Source organism: Bacillus rossius, chromosome 2, assembly GCF_032445375.1.
Source record: "Bacillus rossius redtenbacheri isolate Brsri chromosome 2, Brsri_v3, whole genome shotgun sequence".
Classification (NCBI taxonomy): Eukaryota; Metazoa; Arthropoda; class Insecta; order Phasmatodea; family Bacillidae; genus Bacillus; species Bacillus rossius.
The window spans coordinates 9,952,011-9,969,177 of NC_086331.1; the positions used below are offsets into that span (position 1 = coordinate 9,952,011).

General features: G+C 33.4%; 1 protein-coding gene across 5 annotated transcripts in view; it reads left to right on the forward strand.

Moving 5' to 3' along the window:
- Positions 1 to 17,167, forward strand: part of LOC134529083 (WD repeat-containing protein 35) — a 136,092-nt gene that overhangs the window by 26,422 nt on the left and 92,503 nt on the right. Inside the window, exons 1-3 of one of the 5 annotated variants that reach the window (XM_063362795.1) lie at positions 2,937 to 5,762; positions 5,889 to 6,029; positions 8,624 to 8,671. The exons of 3 other annotated variants lie outside the window; for them this stretch is intronic. Coding sequence is in view for 1 of the 2 variants with exons in the window: in XM_063362794.1 (XP_063218864.1) it covers positions 8,575 to 8,671 (97 nt within the window). In the remaining variant the exon portion in view is untranslated. Of the gene's footprint in view, positions 1 to 2,936; positions 5,763 to 5,888; positions 6,030 to 6,798; positions 8,672 to 17,167 lie in introns of those variants that run through there. One more of the 5 variants, XM_063362794.1, reaches the window with a different exon arrangement.

A 17,167-nucleotide genomic window follows, 5' to 3' on the forward strand; every position in this document is an offset into this window, starting at 1 on the left:
TAAATTTAAACAACCTAATTTACGATCTTTATATTTTTATACATTTTGTGTTGTATGACCTTCTTGTACCTAACAGCTTATTTTATGCGCCTTCATCGTTCATTACAATTGATTCTTTGTGTCTTTATAACTGAAATTTTAAGTAAAACTTATTTACTTTTTTTTGTAATACATTAAGGTAGTTTGTTAAAAAAAATCAATATTTCACGTAACTATTTATATATTTTTAATGTACGTTTATCACTTTTAATTGCCAAGTTAAATAAACTTGAACTGTTAGTCGCTGCTGTAACTATCAGCGAGTGACCTTCGTCCCCACACCCGGATTGGGCCTGAGTCTATCGTCATAAAATTAAAATTTAAAAGTAATTAAGGGTTGTCTGAGCATTAAAAATGGGCTCCGACAACGAAAGGGTGGGAGCCTAAAACATAACTACTGACTGGTATGTAAATCTAAAAAAATAATAATAATATTAAGGAAACATGATAGTAGCAAAAAAGATAAAAGTCACAGATAAACTTTCTAGGCATTTAATCAATTTAAAAGTAAGTAAATCCGTATCACAAACCAATGTTTACAAAAAATACAAATGGCAATAAGGTTATTAAAAAGTTGCTTGAATAAATTACCACTAATATGCATACATCTTATAAATATATCACACGTGTGATACTAAATAATATAATATGACTAAAGTTTCTACTTTTTTTTACCTTTCAAAATGTAAATATATGCACAATCGCAAATACTAGTAAATGTAAAAAGTATAATACATGAAAAATTGATAGTATCACAAAAAAAAAATATTTAACTGTTGCTTAACATGTGTGAGCATAGCTATATAAACTTTAAGTACTTTCCTTTTTCAAATATTTTCCCTAAAAGCTTTTAAAATGTATTTTCTGGCACTTCAAAATTAAAACCAGTTTAAATAGTCTGTTGCAATAAATCACAATCTCACACCTGCAGGACTTCTTGCAAACATAAAATTCTAAGGAATTTTGCCAAACTGAAAAGGACCACGCCCTGGGATTTCTCCTAAAGTAGAATTTACATTCGTCTCAGATTTACAACGGCATCCAGTTTGCCAAATGAGGGATGGGGCCACACTTACTGGCAGGTTTGTGCAGTCGACTCTGGTACTCAATGTGCGTGAGGAATATTCACTTACACCCAAAATTGGACAATTAAAAGGGTGTAAACATGCTCACGCCATGACCTTGACCTCCTGAAATGCCGGCCACCTGCAGACTGTCTGACATCTACCCACTTCCCCTAGCACCCTTCCAATGTCACTCGCTCACCGACTTGCACTTTCCAGAAGTTTATGCTCACACACGTAAATATATAAATACTTTAAAGTGTCTGTGTTCACACCAATAATAGAAATAAAAACAAAAACATTACCAATTAAACTTGCATAAAAATTTAAACTAATAACAAAAAATTTGATAAATCAGGTTTTTGTCTGACAGTTTCTAGTCCTTTGCCGCATCTTTTCAAAATCAATGCCAACCGTAAACATTCTGAACCAAATTTACCATAAGTATAAAAAATAAATTTCAACAAATTAAATAATTAAACTTTCAAAAGTTTTATGTGTTCCCACTAATTATTTTTGTCTGAGGCCTTTGTTAATATCATTTAATTTTTACATGTATTTTACACTCAAAATACATGCCACTGTGTAACTAAAAAAATGTAAGAATTTTAGATTTAATTTTTTTTGTCAAATTTACTTATTGCAGGAGAGTGAATAAATATACCTGTCATAAACTGTTATACTAGCCTAATTTCCACGAATAAAATTGGACGGTCATCACTTTATGTTCCAAAATAAATGTTTTCTCGGGCATCTAGGGCGTAGAGTAGTTACACAGAGTGTGTGTGGGTATGCAAGGCTAGTTAAACCTGCCACTTTACCTCACCTAGCTAGTTCAGTCCCTCAGTGTGTGCTGACTTCCCAAATAGCTTTGTTGAAGTACTTGATACTCTGCAGCCACCCACCATTTTCAACCACTATCAAAACCTAGTTATTTGTTGCCAAACTCTCAGTGTAATGTAACATTAACAGTAGCAGTGCTTATGACAGTTAGGAATATGTGGGAAAGAAAACCAATTAGTAGTGAACTTAAGGCTAAGATCCTTAGTTTTGCAGCCTCCAAGAAAATTATTTCTCCCATGAATATCGTAGTAGATAAAAAAATTAATAAACCGTAGAATTGTAAATAAAACTTTGAATTTTGTAAATATGATGATGAAAATTTTCTCAAAAAATTCTTTCTTATTTAATTTTAATTTAGAAATTTTCAAAACTAAATATTAGGTATATATTTAAACGGTACACGGCTGTTACTTTGCACACAACTTAAAGGAGGTACAATGAACAATTCTTCGGTTTAATTTTTTTAATACAACGTACAGAATTTAAATAATCTGAGTACAAAATATTGTGATTTAACTGTCACTTGCCGCTGATGAAAGGAACGAGTTCAACAGTTTGCCGCTAGAGCTCCGGTTAGTTCCGAGTTTACTCACTAGATGCCTCGAATATCGCAGGAGTTCAGGCGGGAATATTATCGCTTCGAAACGGTCAAAACACAACACTAGTATCAGCAATAGTAAGTGGACGTGTATTTAAAATGAAGCACAGCAGGAAATGGAAAGAAGCCCATCGACGCCAACTTGAGTAAGTATTTTTATGTACTTGTTCTACATTGTAATCACATATTGTATTTTTTTTTCCCCGGAAAAGTAATTCCAGTCCATTCATATGTATATATTTATGTTATATATATTTATATTATTAGCCGTTTTATTGGTTTAGAGTTTAAAGAATTTATTAATTTATAACTAGCGGTAATTTTTTTTTTAAATAATTACATTACCCTTTTCTTGTACATACTGTGTTGGTGTTAAAATCAATGGCATTATATTAAAAATCCCTTTCGCCCGTATATTTTGTAGTATTTATTTATTTGATAAAGGTTTGAGATAGTATTTCGAATTTTTATAAAAAATTAAGACGTATATATTATATAGCGTAGTTACTCAAACAATGATTTTTTTTTGTTATTTCACCCATTGCAGTGATGCTTGGTTATATAAAAATTTAAAAATATGAATATTCTTTAAATGTGATACATGTTTCCTAGTAACTGCAACACCTCAAATTAAATAACAAATTGATATAGCAATGAAAGAGATTGTGTTTATTCAATATTTCCCCATAGTTTTTTGCTATAGCGAAAATTAAGGATAACTCTGCAATGATTGGGTGTATCTAAAATTGTTTCAGACAAAATTTTTTGATAACGTTTATAAGATTTACAAACAGTTAGAACATATTCGATGGTGTGCCTACTAAGGGAGCAATGATTTTTTTTTGTCAATTCCTGTTTAACCCCTGCAAAAATGGTTCGTCTAATCAAAAATTGTTTCCGACAAAAGATTTAGTTAAAAAAAATTCAAGGTTTTTGAAGAATTATAACGGATTCGATAGTATGCATAATAAGAGAGTTACGATTTTTTTGGTCCGAAACACTTTAATTTTTACACCCCTTGCAGTTATGGTTGGTCGTATCAAAAACTTATTCAGACAAAAGTTCTTCCTATTTTTTCCTTTAAGCTTTATGTTCACACGGATGCGATATGCATCATATTATGGAAGTTGTTGCGATTTTTCTGTTAAAAAAAACCTTCCCCATTTCTACCCCTATGGACTGATTTTGTCCATTGACGAACTCGATCGAGATTTTCCATTACTTGATTTTATGTATCAGTTTGGAATTGATGTGCGAAAAATTACGGCAGTTATCGTGTTCATAAAATTGTGATATATATACATACATATACATATAACTTTAGAACTGATGATGGTTATGGGTTTCTTGGACTATGAAACGTAAAACTACATAAAATCTTTCAGGAAGTCGCACCGCTGGTACGTTGAAAATTCTATATTTTTTTTAATGATTTTTCCTTACGTATTTGAAATTTTCTAAAGAAAGTAATGTAAGGAATAAGAATTAGATACAAAATGCACGTTTTATATGCCATAAAAAAACATTGGTGTGCTAAAACAAAATGAATGCAAACAAAACAAATATCGTAGCAGGACTGTATTTGATACGGGGGAGTTTAGACTAGGAAATCAAATTTGTATAAATGAGTGCATACGTATTAGTCCGCGGCAATTATTATATAGTTATCGATGGTTTTCATGCATTCTACGCGGCACAAACATATTATGAATTTTTAAACTTAAGTACTTACTTAAAAATTCCATTTGAGTTGTAACTGTTCGTTCTAACCTGGGAAATACAACCTAAATGACAAGACAAATCATATTACATGTCGTACATCGTTCCATTAAGTCAAAGTTTATAGTATATTCCTATAACAAATGCGTATATAAAATACAGTATATAATGCACTAAAAACAAGCAGGCCATTTAGAAAAATTTTATTTTCTGTTGACAGTTTACGTGCACAAAAACATAACATTTAATCGTCTCTGGCACGTTATGAGATTAAGTTTATTTTAGATACTTCCTCTTTCGAAAAAAACAAACAAACAATTTCGTCACATACTGTTTTTTTCTTCTGATTCCAGCAATCCTTCAACTCATTGTCTTACAGAATACCAACATTTCATTACAAGTTTTTCGCTGAAATGGCCCATTATTAAATTAAATCTTGACTAATTTTATAAAAAAAATATTTAACCATAATCACGATGATATCCGTGTATGTAAACAGTTACGTAACACTACAAATGTGAAAATGTACCCACACACAAACGAAATTTCGTTTTGTAGCATAAAGATTAATACAGTAGATAAATATTTTTCAAGTTTAGTTTTGTAATATTTACTTTTTATTTCCGAAGGTACAACTACTGTTTGCAAAAATAATGAAAAAAAATTAAGTACTATTAAAGAGCATCTACAGGTTTAAAATTTGCCAAATGTAATACTATATGAATTCTGAGCAACATATTAAGTTATTGACAACATCTTTTATAGTTACGTAAAATTCAGTAACATGCTAAAGGTGGTTCAGAATAGAATTCAAAATTCCAAAGACAGTTTAAGCATTTTTAAATACAAATGCGTAATTAATCACATAAAAAACATGTTAGACATTTTACCGTGCCACCTATTGGTCGAAACTTATGCTATAATGTGTAGTAAATAAATCAAAATTTCCGCAAAAATTGCTATAAGTGCACCCAGAAAAAACCTTAAACAATTCGAGAGTAAAATCAACAAACAAAAACCACTTAACTCAGAAATATTTTAAAAAATATTACAGATGAAAATAGACAACAGAGAGATTAATGATTAATGGACTAAATCTAGGCAAACAGCAGATGAATCACAAAAAAAAAGAAGGGGGGGGGGGACAGGCTATTTTTAATTAAATAGTTTCCTTTAAATAAATTTTTAATAAATCTTAAACTAGCAAACTTAATGAATATTAAAGCAAAGGCAAATTAAAATTCTTTAACTACTCTAATGAATTATATTATTTCACTTAGGCTTGCAACATTAGCGAGAAAAAAGAAGAAGCTGGGGTTGACACAGAACCCTCTGCCTGCTGGTAATGGTCCTGCAACACCAACCTTGCCAGAGAGCCCAGGCGGTGAAAGTTCGGTCCCCACAGTGCCAGATGTAACCACCATGGCGTCTTCAGTGGCGGCGTGTACATCACGCAACACTGATGACAGTACACATACTCTGTCCGATGACTATCAAGGGTAAGCTTTACACTTACATATCTTGTTTGTGATATGACAGGTAAATTTAGAATTCATGTGATAATACTCATATGAATAAAAATTATTGTATGGGCTATGTTTCTTAAAAGGGAATAACTCTTCTAGGAATGATGACCTTCCTCCGCTGATAGTGGTTTACGAGCCTCCATTGCCACAGACAGATCCGGGACTCAGTATGTTAGAGGGTCGAATGATGGTTGACGTTCGTCACTTCATGGTGCAATGCCGTCTTCTGGAGAGACACAGGTAAAAATTGTTTTATGTAAAATTGAGTTATTTAGATTTTTTTCCACTACTGTTTACCGCCTTCTGAACGTTTAACCGGCTGGAAGGTTGAAAATCTTCTACAAACTTATTGACTTCATTAGTTAGTAAGTAAATAGGATAGATATGTAACAATACCGATTTAAATTAATAAATGTTGAAAATAAAAGGAAAATATATTTGAGCCATATTGACGAGGAGAGATAAATAGCCAATGTAATCACAGCTAACGCATATATCGAGTGAACTGTGGTGGAGCTACTTACTAACGTAGTAAGCCTTTATTCGATAAGAGGTTAAACACTATAGTGGAAAAAAAATTGCACACCATATAAAATTTTCATCGGGGAAAGATGGACTTTTGCCCCAACAAACAAAAAAAATAATTACTATGCTAAAAAATTACAGGGTTCCATTTTTATCGTATAGTTTTACACTAATCAATGCAAAGTTGAATTGCAGTACGAACAATATTATGTTTTTCTTTTAATTTCATACTTTTGGCAGCCGCGCAAAGGAACCCCCCTGCGCGCCGAGCGGACCAGCCGCCTACGGCCACTTCCTCCCGTAATTATTTAGTTATGTATATAACGATACAAAAATAAGGGCCAATCTCTCGATGCTGTCGTTCAACAATGGATTTTTCACTACCCAAGCATTTATTGTATCACTAACACCTAGCAGTTACACATTTTCGTTAGTTATACAAGTTCGTTAGAAACACAATTACAAGGCAGTGGCGATTCTTTTTTTTTTTTTTTTTTTTTTTTTTGCTTTTGGGGTCTGTAAAATTTTGTTTGTAAACAAATATTGGCCAGAAAGAATTATATATTTTTCAATTTAACTTCCGCTACATTATTTGCAACTATAAATGATCATAGAAACATAAGTTCCACGTGCGCGCACACACAACAAGTGAAATGAGGAGTTTTAGCAAATAAACATTGAGGTAATTTTCCAAAATACAATTTTAAAGACCTTTATACTGTGTTCTTACATTTGCAGTTAGATTTATTTAAATTCTTTGGCAAATGTTACAATTTAAAAACTTTGTTTAAGTATGTCCAGTTATTTTTTTAGGTAATTTTATTTGTTACAAGAAACCGAAGACCTTGCTGAAGTAAAATTATTATGTATAGAAATTGTGTTTAAATGGGTGTGTAATACTTAGATGAAATTGATACAGAATTATATGAAATAAAATTCTATTGTTTTACCAGCCTTTGAGCTTTCTGGCTGACGTGAAATTGTTATAATTAAACTTAGGGCCTAAATTTAGAATTGCTCGAATATGCAAAAAGTAATTCACTCGCTCACACAATGGCCTATACAAATTCCAACCCACTGTCAAAAGGGCTGGAAACTTTAAATTTGGGTCGCAGCCTCAATGATGAAAGTGGGAAAAGTACCAATTTTTATTTTCTAATTACTGAAAAAATAAAATTAAAAAGTAGGCACGCACCTTTAAAATCGGTGTATACCTTCTTTCGGAAGAACGTTGTTGCAGAAATTTTTTAAGAAACATAGTAAAAGGAACAAGATAAATATATTTTTTAATAATTTAAAAACGTAATATTCTAATTGTGCATATTCTTGTTACTTATAATAAGATAGCATCATAACATTTGCACGCTTGGCTTACGACAGTTGGACGTGCCAACGTGTCTGCCGATATGGCGATAGTACCTATCTGTTCTACGAGTAAGTAACATTTTAATACCTCAACGTAAATATCCAATTTATTTTTTATTAATTTTTTATTATTAATTTTTTGGAGGTGAAGACGATGACGATCGAAATAGTGTTTTACTATACCATGATGTGTAAGAGGGCAAATGCGCGAATAAATGTGGCCATGGCCATATGGCTTCTTGCAGCACAGTGAAATGCAAATGAAAATTGTATCCTTTTCTTGAACAACATTTCAGACTTACATTAAAATAGCATAATTTTTAAGCATGTAAAATGTATATCTGTTCGAGCCATGTCACAATTATTTTTTTATTTAATTGTGACATGCACATCAACAGTTTGGGAAAACTGTAGTGGTGTGCATGTTATTATATTGATAAGTACAAAGATAAAGAAGCTTCTGTTCATATTCAAAAATTAGCGAACCTACTGGCATGTAAGTTTATCTCTTTCATTTTATTCTGTTCACATGTCACTCGACAGAGCTCAGGAGCTGCTAAGATTATTGTGTATGGTGAAACGAGGTAACACCCGTACTGATAACTTGACCACCTTACCTCAGTGCACTTCAACGTACATTTACGTATATATAGAATAATCTTTTATCACAAAGAGTCGGGCAGATCTTTCAGGATTCACTGCAAGCTATTTATGTTCGATTTTAACGACAGTAGTTTGGATGTATGCAATATTATGCTGTTAGAGCAGTTGTATGAAATTAATAAAATCACAACCTAACAGCTTGAGTACCAATGTATAGCAATAGTTATAGCTAAATTGCCGATGCTAGTAAAAAATTGTCTTGTTTATTGTGTGAAAGCCAAACGGGTAACAAATGTTTTTGGGAGATGTTACCAGAAATTATTATTATGTTGGTTTTACAGGTGTCCCATTTCATCTTCAGGAACATATTTTCTGGAAAGTGTCAACAGGTACGGTCTGCTGACAAATTTTAAATTTAAGTGCACTCACTGCAATCAAGAGCAGCAGTTCAAATCTGAGCCTGTGGAATGCCTTCCAGTGGGAAGAAAAAGAAAATGCAAAATCGATACCAACTTAGATATCAACGATAAGATTGTTTGGGGCGCAATTTCGGTTGGTCTAGGCTACGGACCATTGTATGAACTATTGTCACTAATTGATATGCATCCTATGAGCCCGGGTTGCTTTTCTTATCACGAGAACAGAATCGGAGAGCACTGGAAGGCAATGTTGCAGAAGGAAATGGAAGATGCTGCACTGGAAGAGTTCTCTATGGCGAAAGATGATGGACGCATCTGTATGGTTGGAAATGAGGAATATGCTTGGACCATAGGAATTTTGGATGGAGGTTGGAGCCAAAGATCCTATGGTCATAGGTATTCTGCTAAGTCTGGATGTGCTATAATAATTGGCTTCTACACTAAGAAATTGTTATTCCTTGGTGTGAGAAACAAATATTGTACCGCATGCATTCGGAGCGAACGGATGGAAATGGAACCTACGCCTCACCTGTGTTTCCGGAACTGGACTGATTCTTCCACTGCAATGGAGGCAGACATTATAGTGGAAGGTTTCCGGTTCTGTGAAGCCAAGTACAAACTTCAATTTAAGAAGTTTGTTGGTGATGGGGATTCAAGTGTGCATGCAGCCATAGTTGCAAATGTTTCGTACGGAAGAGATGTTGAAAAGATTGAATGTGCTAACCATGTCGTGAAGAATCTCAAAAAGAATCTTTATGCCATAGCCAAGGGCATCCATATGCGGCATCTCAGCCAGTCGAAAATCAAAGCCCTCTGTCGCTGTGCAAGAGGTTGTATCAGCAACTGTGGGGGTGATGCTATGCTACTTCAATCAACACTTCTAAATGTGCCCAACCATGTGTTTGGAGACCATAAGTTATGCAATTTAGATGTGTGTGAGAGAGCTGGTAAAACAGCAAATCCCTGCAGTTATGACGCATTGCCTCGTGAATTGATTGTGGGAATCAAACAAGCTTTTGACCGAGTGAGAGCAAAGTCACAAGCACTTGTAATGGATCTCACAACCAACCAAGCAGAAATGTACATGTCATTAGTTGCAAGGATGGCTGGCGGTAAGCAGATAAACCGTTCACAGCAGGGGTCTTACAGCCGTAGGGCTACTGCTGCTGGTTTGTCTTTCCAACTTCGCTACAAATGGCATGGACAAACTATGAAGGCGATCACAGGTCACAGCCCTGGAGTGACTGTGAAGCGATTAATGGCAAAAAGACAGAAACAGCAGGCGAACTGTAGGCGAAGGTTGGATATGAATCCGCATGTACCACGGAAATCGGAATCATTTAAACCACAGGGTGATAAGAGCTATGGTCCTCATGCAACTCAGCCTCCAGCTTCTGGTCTTGAACTAGAAATTCTGACTGAGTCTGTGATGAGAAGCATAGAGCTTACAGTGCAAGAAAGGAATGATCTGGAGGTGCAGACACGAGATCAAGGAAGCAGTCAGTTGTGGATGAAGGAGCGGAGAAAACGAGTCACTGCTTCCTTTTTCGGACGTGTCTGTAAAATGAGGGAAAATACTTCGTGTAAAGTGACAGTGGAAGCGATTGTGTACAGTCGTGTATTGGAGAATGCTGCCACAATACATGGTCTAGCAAACGAGCGCATAGCTGTCGCTTTATACGAAGAACAAACAGGCCATACTGTTAAACAATGTGGTCTCTTCGTTGACCTTCAGCATTGCTTTCTTGCAGCTTCTCCTGATGGTTTAGTTGATGAAGATGGTTTGGTGGAGGTGAAATGTCCATACTCTGCAAGGGAACTTAACCCTTTAGATGCAGCAATGCAGCTGAAAACGTTCTTTTGCAGAGTTGTCGACGGCGAGCTTTGCTTGAATCGCTCTCACAATTACTACTATCAAGTGCAAGGGCAATTACACATCACACGAAGAAAGTGGTGTGATTTTGTCGTTTGGACAACGAAAGGCATTTCAATAGAAAGAATTGTGAGAGATGATTGTTTCTGGCTTGAGAAAATGGAGTCAAAATTGTTGCGATTTTTTAACAACTGCTTGTTGCCAGAGCTTGCTGATCCATGTCGTCCCAGGGGACAACCGATTCGTGAGCCAGAATATATTATACAGGCACAAGAAAGTCGTTCAAAGAAACGCAAAATTTCAGATGTGTGAATTTTGAGAGACAGAAATTGTGTGGCTGACGAGAACTCTTTTTTTTAATTTGATACAGTGATGCTTTATATCTGATAAAAAAATTCTAATTATTGTTTACTTCTCATGCTTGTACAAATTGAACAGTACTGTAAATGTATTTGATGACATAAGCAATAGTAAGTTATTAGCTGATATTGAATACAAACATTTTTTTTCATGACTACAAAAAATAAGGTTCTCTGGTTGGCGAGTGATTATATTATACTAATGTCAAAAAGATGTTATCGGTAAAAAATAAATGAAGTTATTTTATACCACTGATTCACTACCCATAAAATCAAACTGTAACGTCTTTGCAACTAGTATCTCATACAAGAAATATATAACATATTCGTGCTTCATTTTGTATAAAAATAAAACACATATATAATATCGGGAGACAGCCTTGAAAATCGTGCATATCACCAACATGGCCAATCAGACTCACAGTCATGTTTACGATAGCAAGACAGCTAGCAAACCAGTTCAGTTTATATGCAGCTTAACTGAAAAATTTATTCAATATTTTCGGGGTGGTTTTACGCTCAAAATTAATACAAAACCAAATCAGCAATCCTTGTATTATCATTTATAATACTACAAAATATCTTCCATTTCCTTCGAATTGTATTGAGCACTAAAATATTGATTTACTTTTGGCCCAGATTTTATTCGACGATACTCTGTAGAGTTTAGCTTGTTTGCATTCTTTATTTATTAGGTTTAAATCATGGCCAAATTTATTGAAGTGTAACACAAATTATATATTTGTGTGTGCCTGGTTAGGAATTTGTATGATGTACTTACTAGAAAAACTATGTCATATCAGTGTAATAGTTGTACCCTTACAAGCGTTGAATATTTATGAAACATTTTATTTCTTTTGTTTTTAAAGCCGCAGACTTGTATTTTATTTATTGCATTTAGACAACAACATGCGTCCGTGTTTTCTACATTGCACGCTCTGTAATATTTTGAATGTTATAGTAATTTTTGCTTTTTAAAATCTGTGATTTATGTGCAGTAGAATGATTTGTAATTTATGATTATTTCTTTTCATATTTTTAATGAGCCATTTGCTAATATTATATACACTTCTCCATTTATTATAATAAACACATATTCCATTATTGGAATTATTTCAGAATGGGAATCACAAGACTACAAAAACTATTCTCCTGCATAAGAAAGGTGATAATACCAGTAAAGAAAATTATCGTCCGAGAGCAATTACGTCTTATATTTAGGGACACCTGTATTTCGCTAATACATTTCGTGTCAAGGTATTTAACAAAACACTGTAGATTTTTCTTGTAATTATTGGCTGTGGTCGGTGAAGGCTGTTTTCCCGCACTTGACGGGGCCAATGAGGACGTAGTTACCGTACTGCTGCACGCCCGCAATTCGCCAAACCTCTAAGAAAAAAAAGCTACAGTTATGTGTGAAATAGCCTGACACGAGATGTATTCACGAAATACAGGTGTCCTTAATTATATCGAAAAATATTTGAACATTGTATGATAATTTTAAGTATGAAAAGTACAAAATACTTTCAAATTTAATACATGGTTTTACATCAACTCTAAGCACTAAAACCCATACTGCTTATTATCTACAAAATAAATCTATACACGGCAACTGATTATGAATCAGTTGAGTTTTTTTTATAAAGCATCTAAGGCCTTGATTGTATAAATATATTGTTGGATAAATTAACTAAACTAGGAATACTATAAAATGCACAAAAATAGAAGAGTTTAATCTCAATGACATAAAGCATAATTTATCTATTTAGCACAGCCTGTATAATTGCTTCCCCATTGTCAAGACTAAAATTAAAAAAACTGCGAAAGAAGCAGTATAAAATATCTATCTCATTATCTTTGCGGGTGACTCAAATATGATACAAACAAAACGAAACGCAAGAAAGCATATTTTAAACACTGTAAATAACTTAGATTTTAAATAAAAGGATAATAATCAGTCTGTAAAATTTAGTTTTAACGATGAGTTGTAAACAGAACATCAAACATATATCATAGGTGTTACTGCGAACAGAGAACTCTCACAAACAATACAATTCCTTTCTGCGCAACCTGCAAGCTCCGGTACCTTCTGTAAAAAAAATATATAAATGTAAAACTTTTCCGGAAGTCGTACCATGGTAATGACTAAAATATGTAGCCTTACTTCTAAATCTAATTATCTAGAGAACAAATTGTATTACATTATTTTCATGATTTAAACGGTAGCAAAATTAACACCTACATACGAACAGAAGTTTGCTCTTTTATTCATTTTTTTAGTTACGTGATAATTTTTTTGAGTTATAAAGAAATCCAACTTAAACAGTAAAAAAGAAAGGCTTTTAATGAAAAAACCTACTCAGTCATTATAGATAACTGTTCAAACCATTTAAGATTCATCCTGTTACATAAATTTTTATATTCATATACATCTAATGTATACACATATCAGAAAAAAGGCAATAAATTCATATTAACTTCATTATCAAACTATAATAAAACACAAAATACACTTGCAGAGAACCACCAAATATATTGCGTAAGTGTTTCTGCAATGAGTTAAACTTTAAAATTGACTTTATTATTTCAAAAAAATAATTTAAAACTCCAAGCAAATGTAAGAACACGTCTTCTAGATATAATGTAAGATTATAATGCCGTGTCCGAATTCGCCTGAAGAATATACTTGTAGATACTTTGGAAGTGACTTTGCAAGACTGTCAGAAATGGACGTGAAGTATGTATGCTATGCAATACGCAAGTAAATGAGTCTGTGTAATTCTCGCGTACTTGAAGTTGAAAATACTTCTTCATTTGAAATATTTTTGGTCATATTTTATATATCATTTAAATAATTTAAGAGGACGTAAAATAAATATAATTTATTTTGTATTTTACTGGTATCTATAAATAAATTGACAAAATTAATTTATGTATATGGATGTTTAAAACGAAGTTTCAACAAACACATGTACATATTTAGCCTACAGATCGTTACTACAAAACAAAAGTACAATAATAATGTATGTTGCCGTAAATTCACGTGACAGCGATGAAGTGTTAAAAAAAAAAGGACTAATTTCACATGCGTTTAAAAATAAAATCTAAACATCCTTTTCGGCTGGCTAAACATTGAACTTATCCGGATTCGTTAAAGGCAAGTGAAGTACGTAAGGTTGCAAACATGTAACTGCATTACTTTCTGATTAATTTTAATAAAATTATGCATATATCCAAAAAATGTTCAGTTAAAATTAGTATTGTATTGTATTGTATTTTATTTTATTGTATTGGTGTTTGTATCTGGGTATATTTTTATTGTGTGTTTAAGATTTATTGACTTTTGTGCCTCATGTACTTTTGGTGAAAAATGAAAATGTAATTATGTATTATTATCAGGGCCCAAAGCAAAACTATTTGTTCGTTGGCCGAAAATGAAATGTAGTTATACTTGTATATCTAAGAAAAATATTTGTATTTTGTATGAATGTAAGTATTTTATTATGTAAATTTTTATTACTTACAAATATTTCGTACTCATAATATCTAGTTTCCATTTGTCTTAAGACATAATAAAATGATATACTAAGCAAAAAATGTTTATTGGTTCGCAATTTTTCATTGTTACAATATTTTAAAATGAAAAATTTGCTATTCAGCAATATCAACTTCTAAAACGTGAGTAAAAATTATCATTAAATTATATCAATGGAATATTTATTGCATTAGTATTCCTTGCTCCTAATCACTTACTCTGGTTGATTACCTTCCTTATAACCTCAGTGATCTCGTAATTTATGTACACCTTTTTCCCACTAAGACGATTCAGGTGCAGATTCTGGAGCAGTGTTTTTTTTTTTATGTACGGATGTGCCAATAAATCCATCAGTTTGGTGGTGGTGTTGGGGGGGGGGGGGATAATACTACTCTTAAAATATCACTTTATCTGTATGCACGATAAAATATCCTTGGTTAGCTCCCTCCGAAATATTCTTATACAACCTATGACGTGTAGCCTACTCCTTAGATATTTTAAAACACGTTTGATTGCGTAGAGAAGGCGATTCTTCGAGTATGTGGCCCTTTCATAATTAAATTATTATTATTATTATTAGTTACAACTGATGTTTATTTCGAGCCTCTTTGACATCCAGTTCATACATAAAAAACGAACTACCAGTGATGCTTGACGTCACCAGTAGGGATAGCATGAAGGAGCTCCTCATTTCGCCAGACGCGACTGGCATACACAAGTATTTATATTGCAATAATAAATTACTAAATGATAGTTTAATTTTCGAAAATATGATTATATTTTTTACAAGAAGTACGAATGCCAGGACATTTACTAATAACGTTTTTAAACATCACATATAAAAAAAAAGTGTAATCAAAAGCCACAGGTCAGCTAAAAAAGCAAACAAAAACGTTTTTCTAGCTCTAGCCTCATGTATACATACATAAAAACATAATACATTTAAAACACTAAAATTAATGCAATAACCTGCAATATTTTGAAGACAGATATTCAGCTACAAAAAATTATCCGATAGTATAAAAAGTTCGCCTGTATATATATATATATATATATATATATATATATATATATATATATATATATATATATATAGTTGCACAGAAAAATACAGTTCTAATCAGATATCAATATAGCAAATAATACCGTTTTGCAACATAAAGTCATGCTATTAGATGGTCAACGTTCAACTGTTTGTATAATACACATACGCACACACCTGTGACAAAATGTGGAAAAAAAAAATAATTTTGTAGAAGCGCAAAACCTTTGTAGTACTCAGTTAAAAATTATTATTTTTTTTACAGGGGCAGGAAAACTACATTACTGGCCAGTTTATTTGAATGTAGTGGTTAGCTGTGAACGAGCGTTCTTGCAAAAGAGACCAAATCTGACAGTTTTGGCCACATAATCACCGCAGTAAAACATACAATTTGTATATCGTATATGTGTAGTGCACCAAATTAATATTTATTATAATTACCTTGGGTTGCACTCGGTTACGTACAGGTTTCTAACTGAAATGTACCAAAAATAGTAATATTTATTCCCTTGCGCTTTGTTGAGGATCGAGTAGTCTTGAGTGGGTGTGGTGGAAAGGGACAGAATGGCAAAGGGATTGGAAATCTAAATGCTCGCCGAGGCAGAGTACACTCTTCCCCCACCCCCCTCTTCCAGACCTGTCGTAAACATGACACCCCGCTGGGAGATAAGAATTCTGAGAACAGCGTCCTCTTTCCCCCCCCCCCCCCAATCCTTTTTCAGCGCGTCGCTACATCGTTCAGCCGTACTACTAGTGCGCTCTGTTGAGGACAAAGATAACTACGCGTGTCTTTGCCAGCTCGCGAGAAACTCAGGATCTTAGCCTTAAGAAACTAGATTGGGAAATTATGCCAAAAAATTTTTCCTTTTTTTTTTTTTTGTTTTTGTTTTGTTTGAGGGAAACTTCAGCCAATGGTTCTTTGGTTGTGAGATGGTTCTTGGTGATCATAGTTGCAAAGGTGTCACATTTATTTGATAACTGATAAGGGTTTTTAGGTTTCGATCCCAACAGCCGGCATGACTTAATTTTATGAACCCCATGTCGTTGAGCTATTTCCTTGATTGTGACATACTTCAGGTCATTTGTGGCTGTTAGCAAGCTAGTGAACTGCACAAGGGACACTTTCCAGCCTGTGCCAGCTGTTAGTTTTGGTCGAGTTGTTTCAGAAACGTTCTGGATAGCTGAATTATGAGTATTTGAAGTCCATAAACAATGCGATGCTGTGCATTGCTTGAACAGTTGTGATGAATCAAAAATGGTTACATTTTGCTTGGACCTTGGAATAACTCAAAAACTTATAAAATATATAACAACTGATTGGGATCCTGTCTTTCCATAGCTGCTGTTTTATTTTATCTGTCACCAATTTACATTCAGTTTTTCAATGTCCTTGAAATTTTTTGCTTCTAGAAATTACAGTCCTCTAGGTCTACTTACCATAGTCCTGTCATATGCGTTTGTGGTTCTGCTTAAAACCATTATTGTCTCATAACCACACCAATGTTTTCAACAGACTCCTTTCTTATTGAAACTTCTGTAGGATATTCTTATGCTTTATTTAGTGTGGTCTTACCTTTGACAGACAAAAATTGTGGAACTTCATTTCAGTTGCTGTAGCTAACTTCCAAGTACAGTCATTGTCACTGCTTCCAGTAAG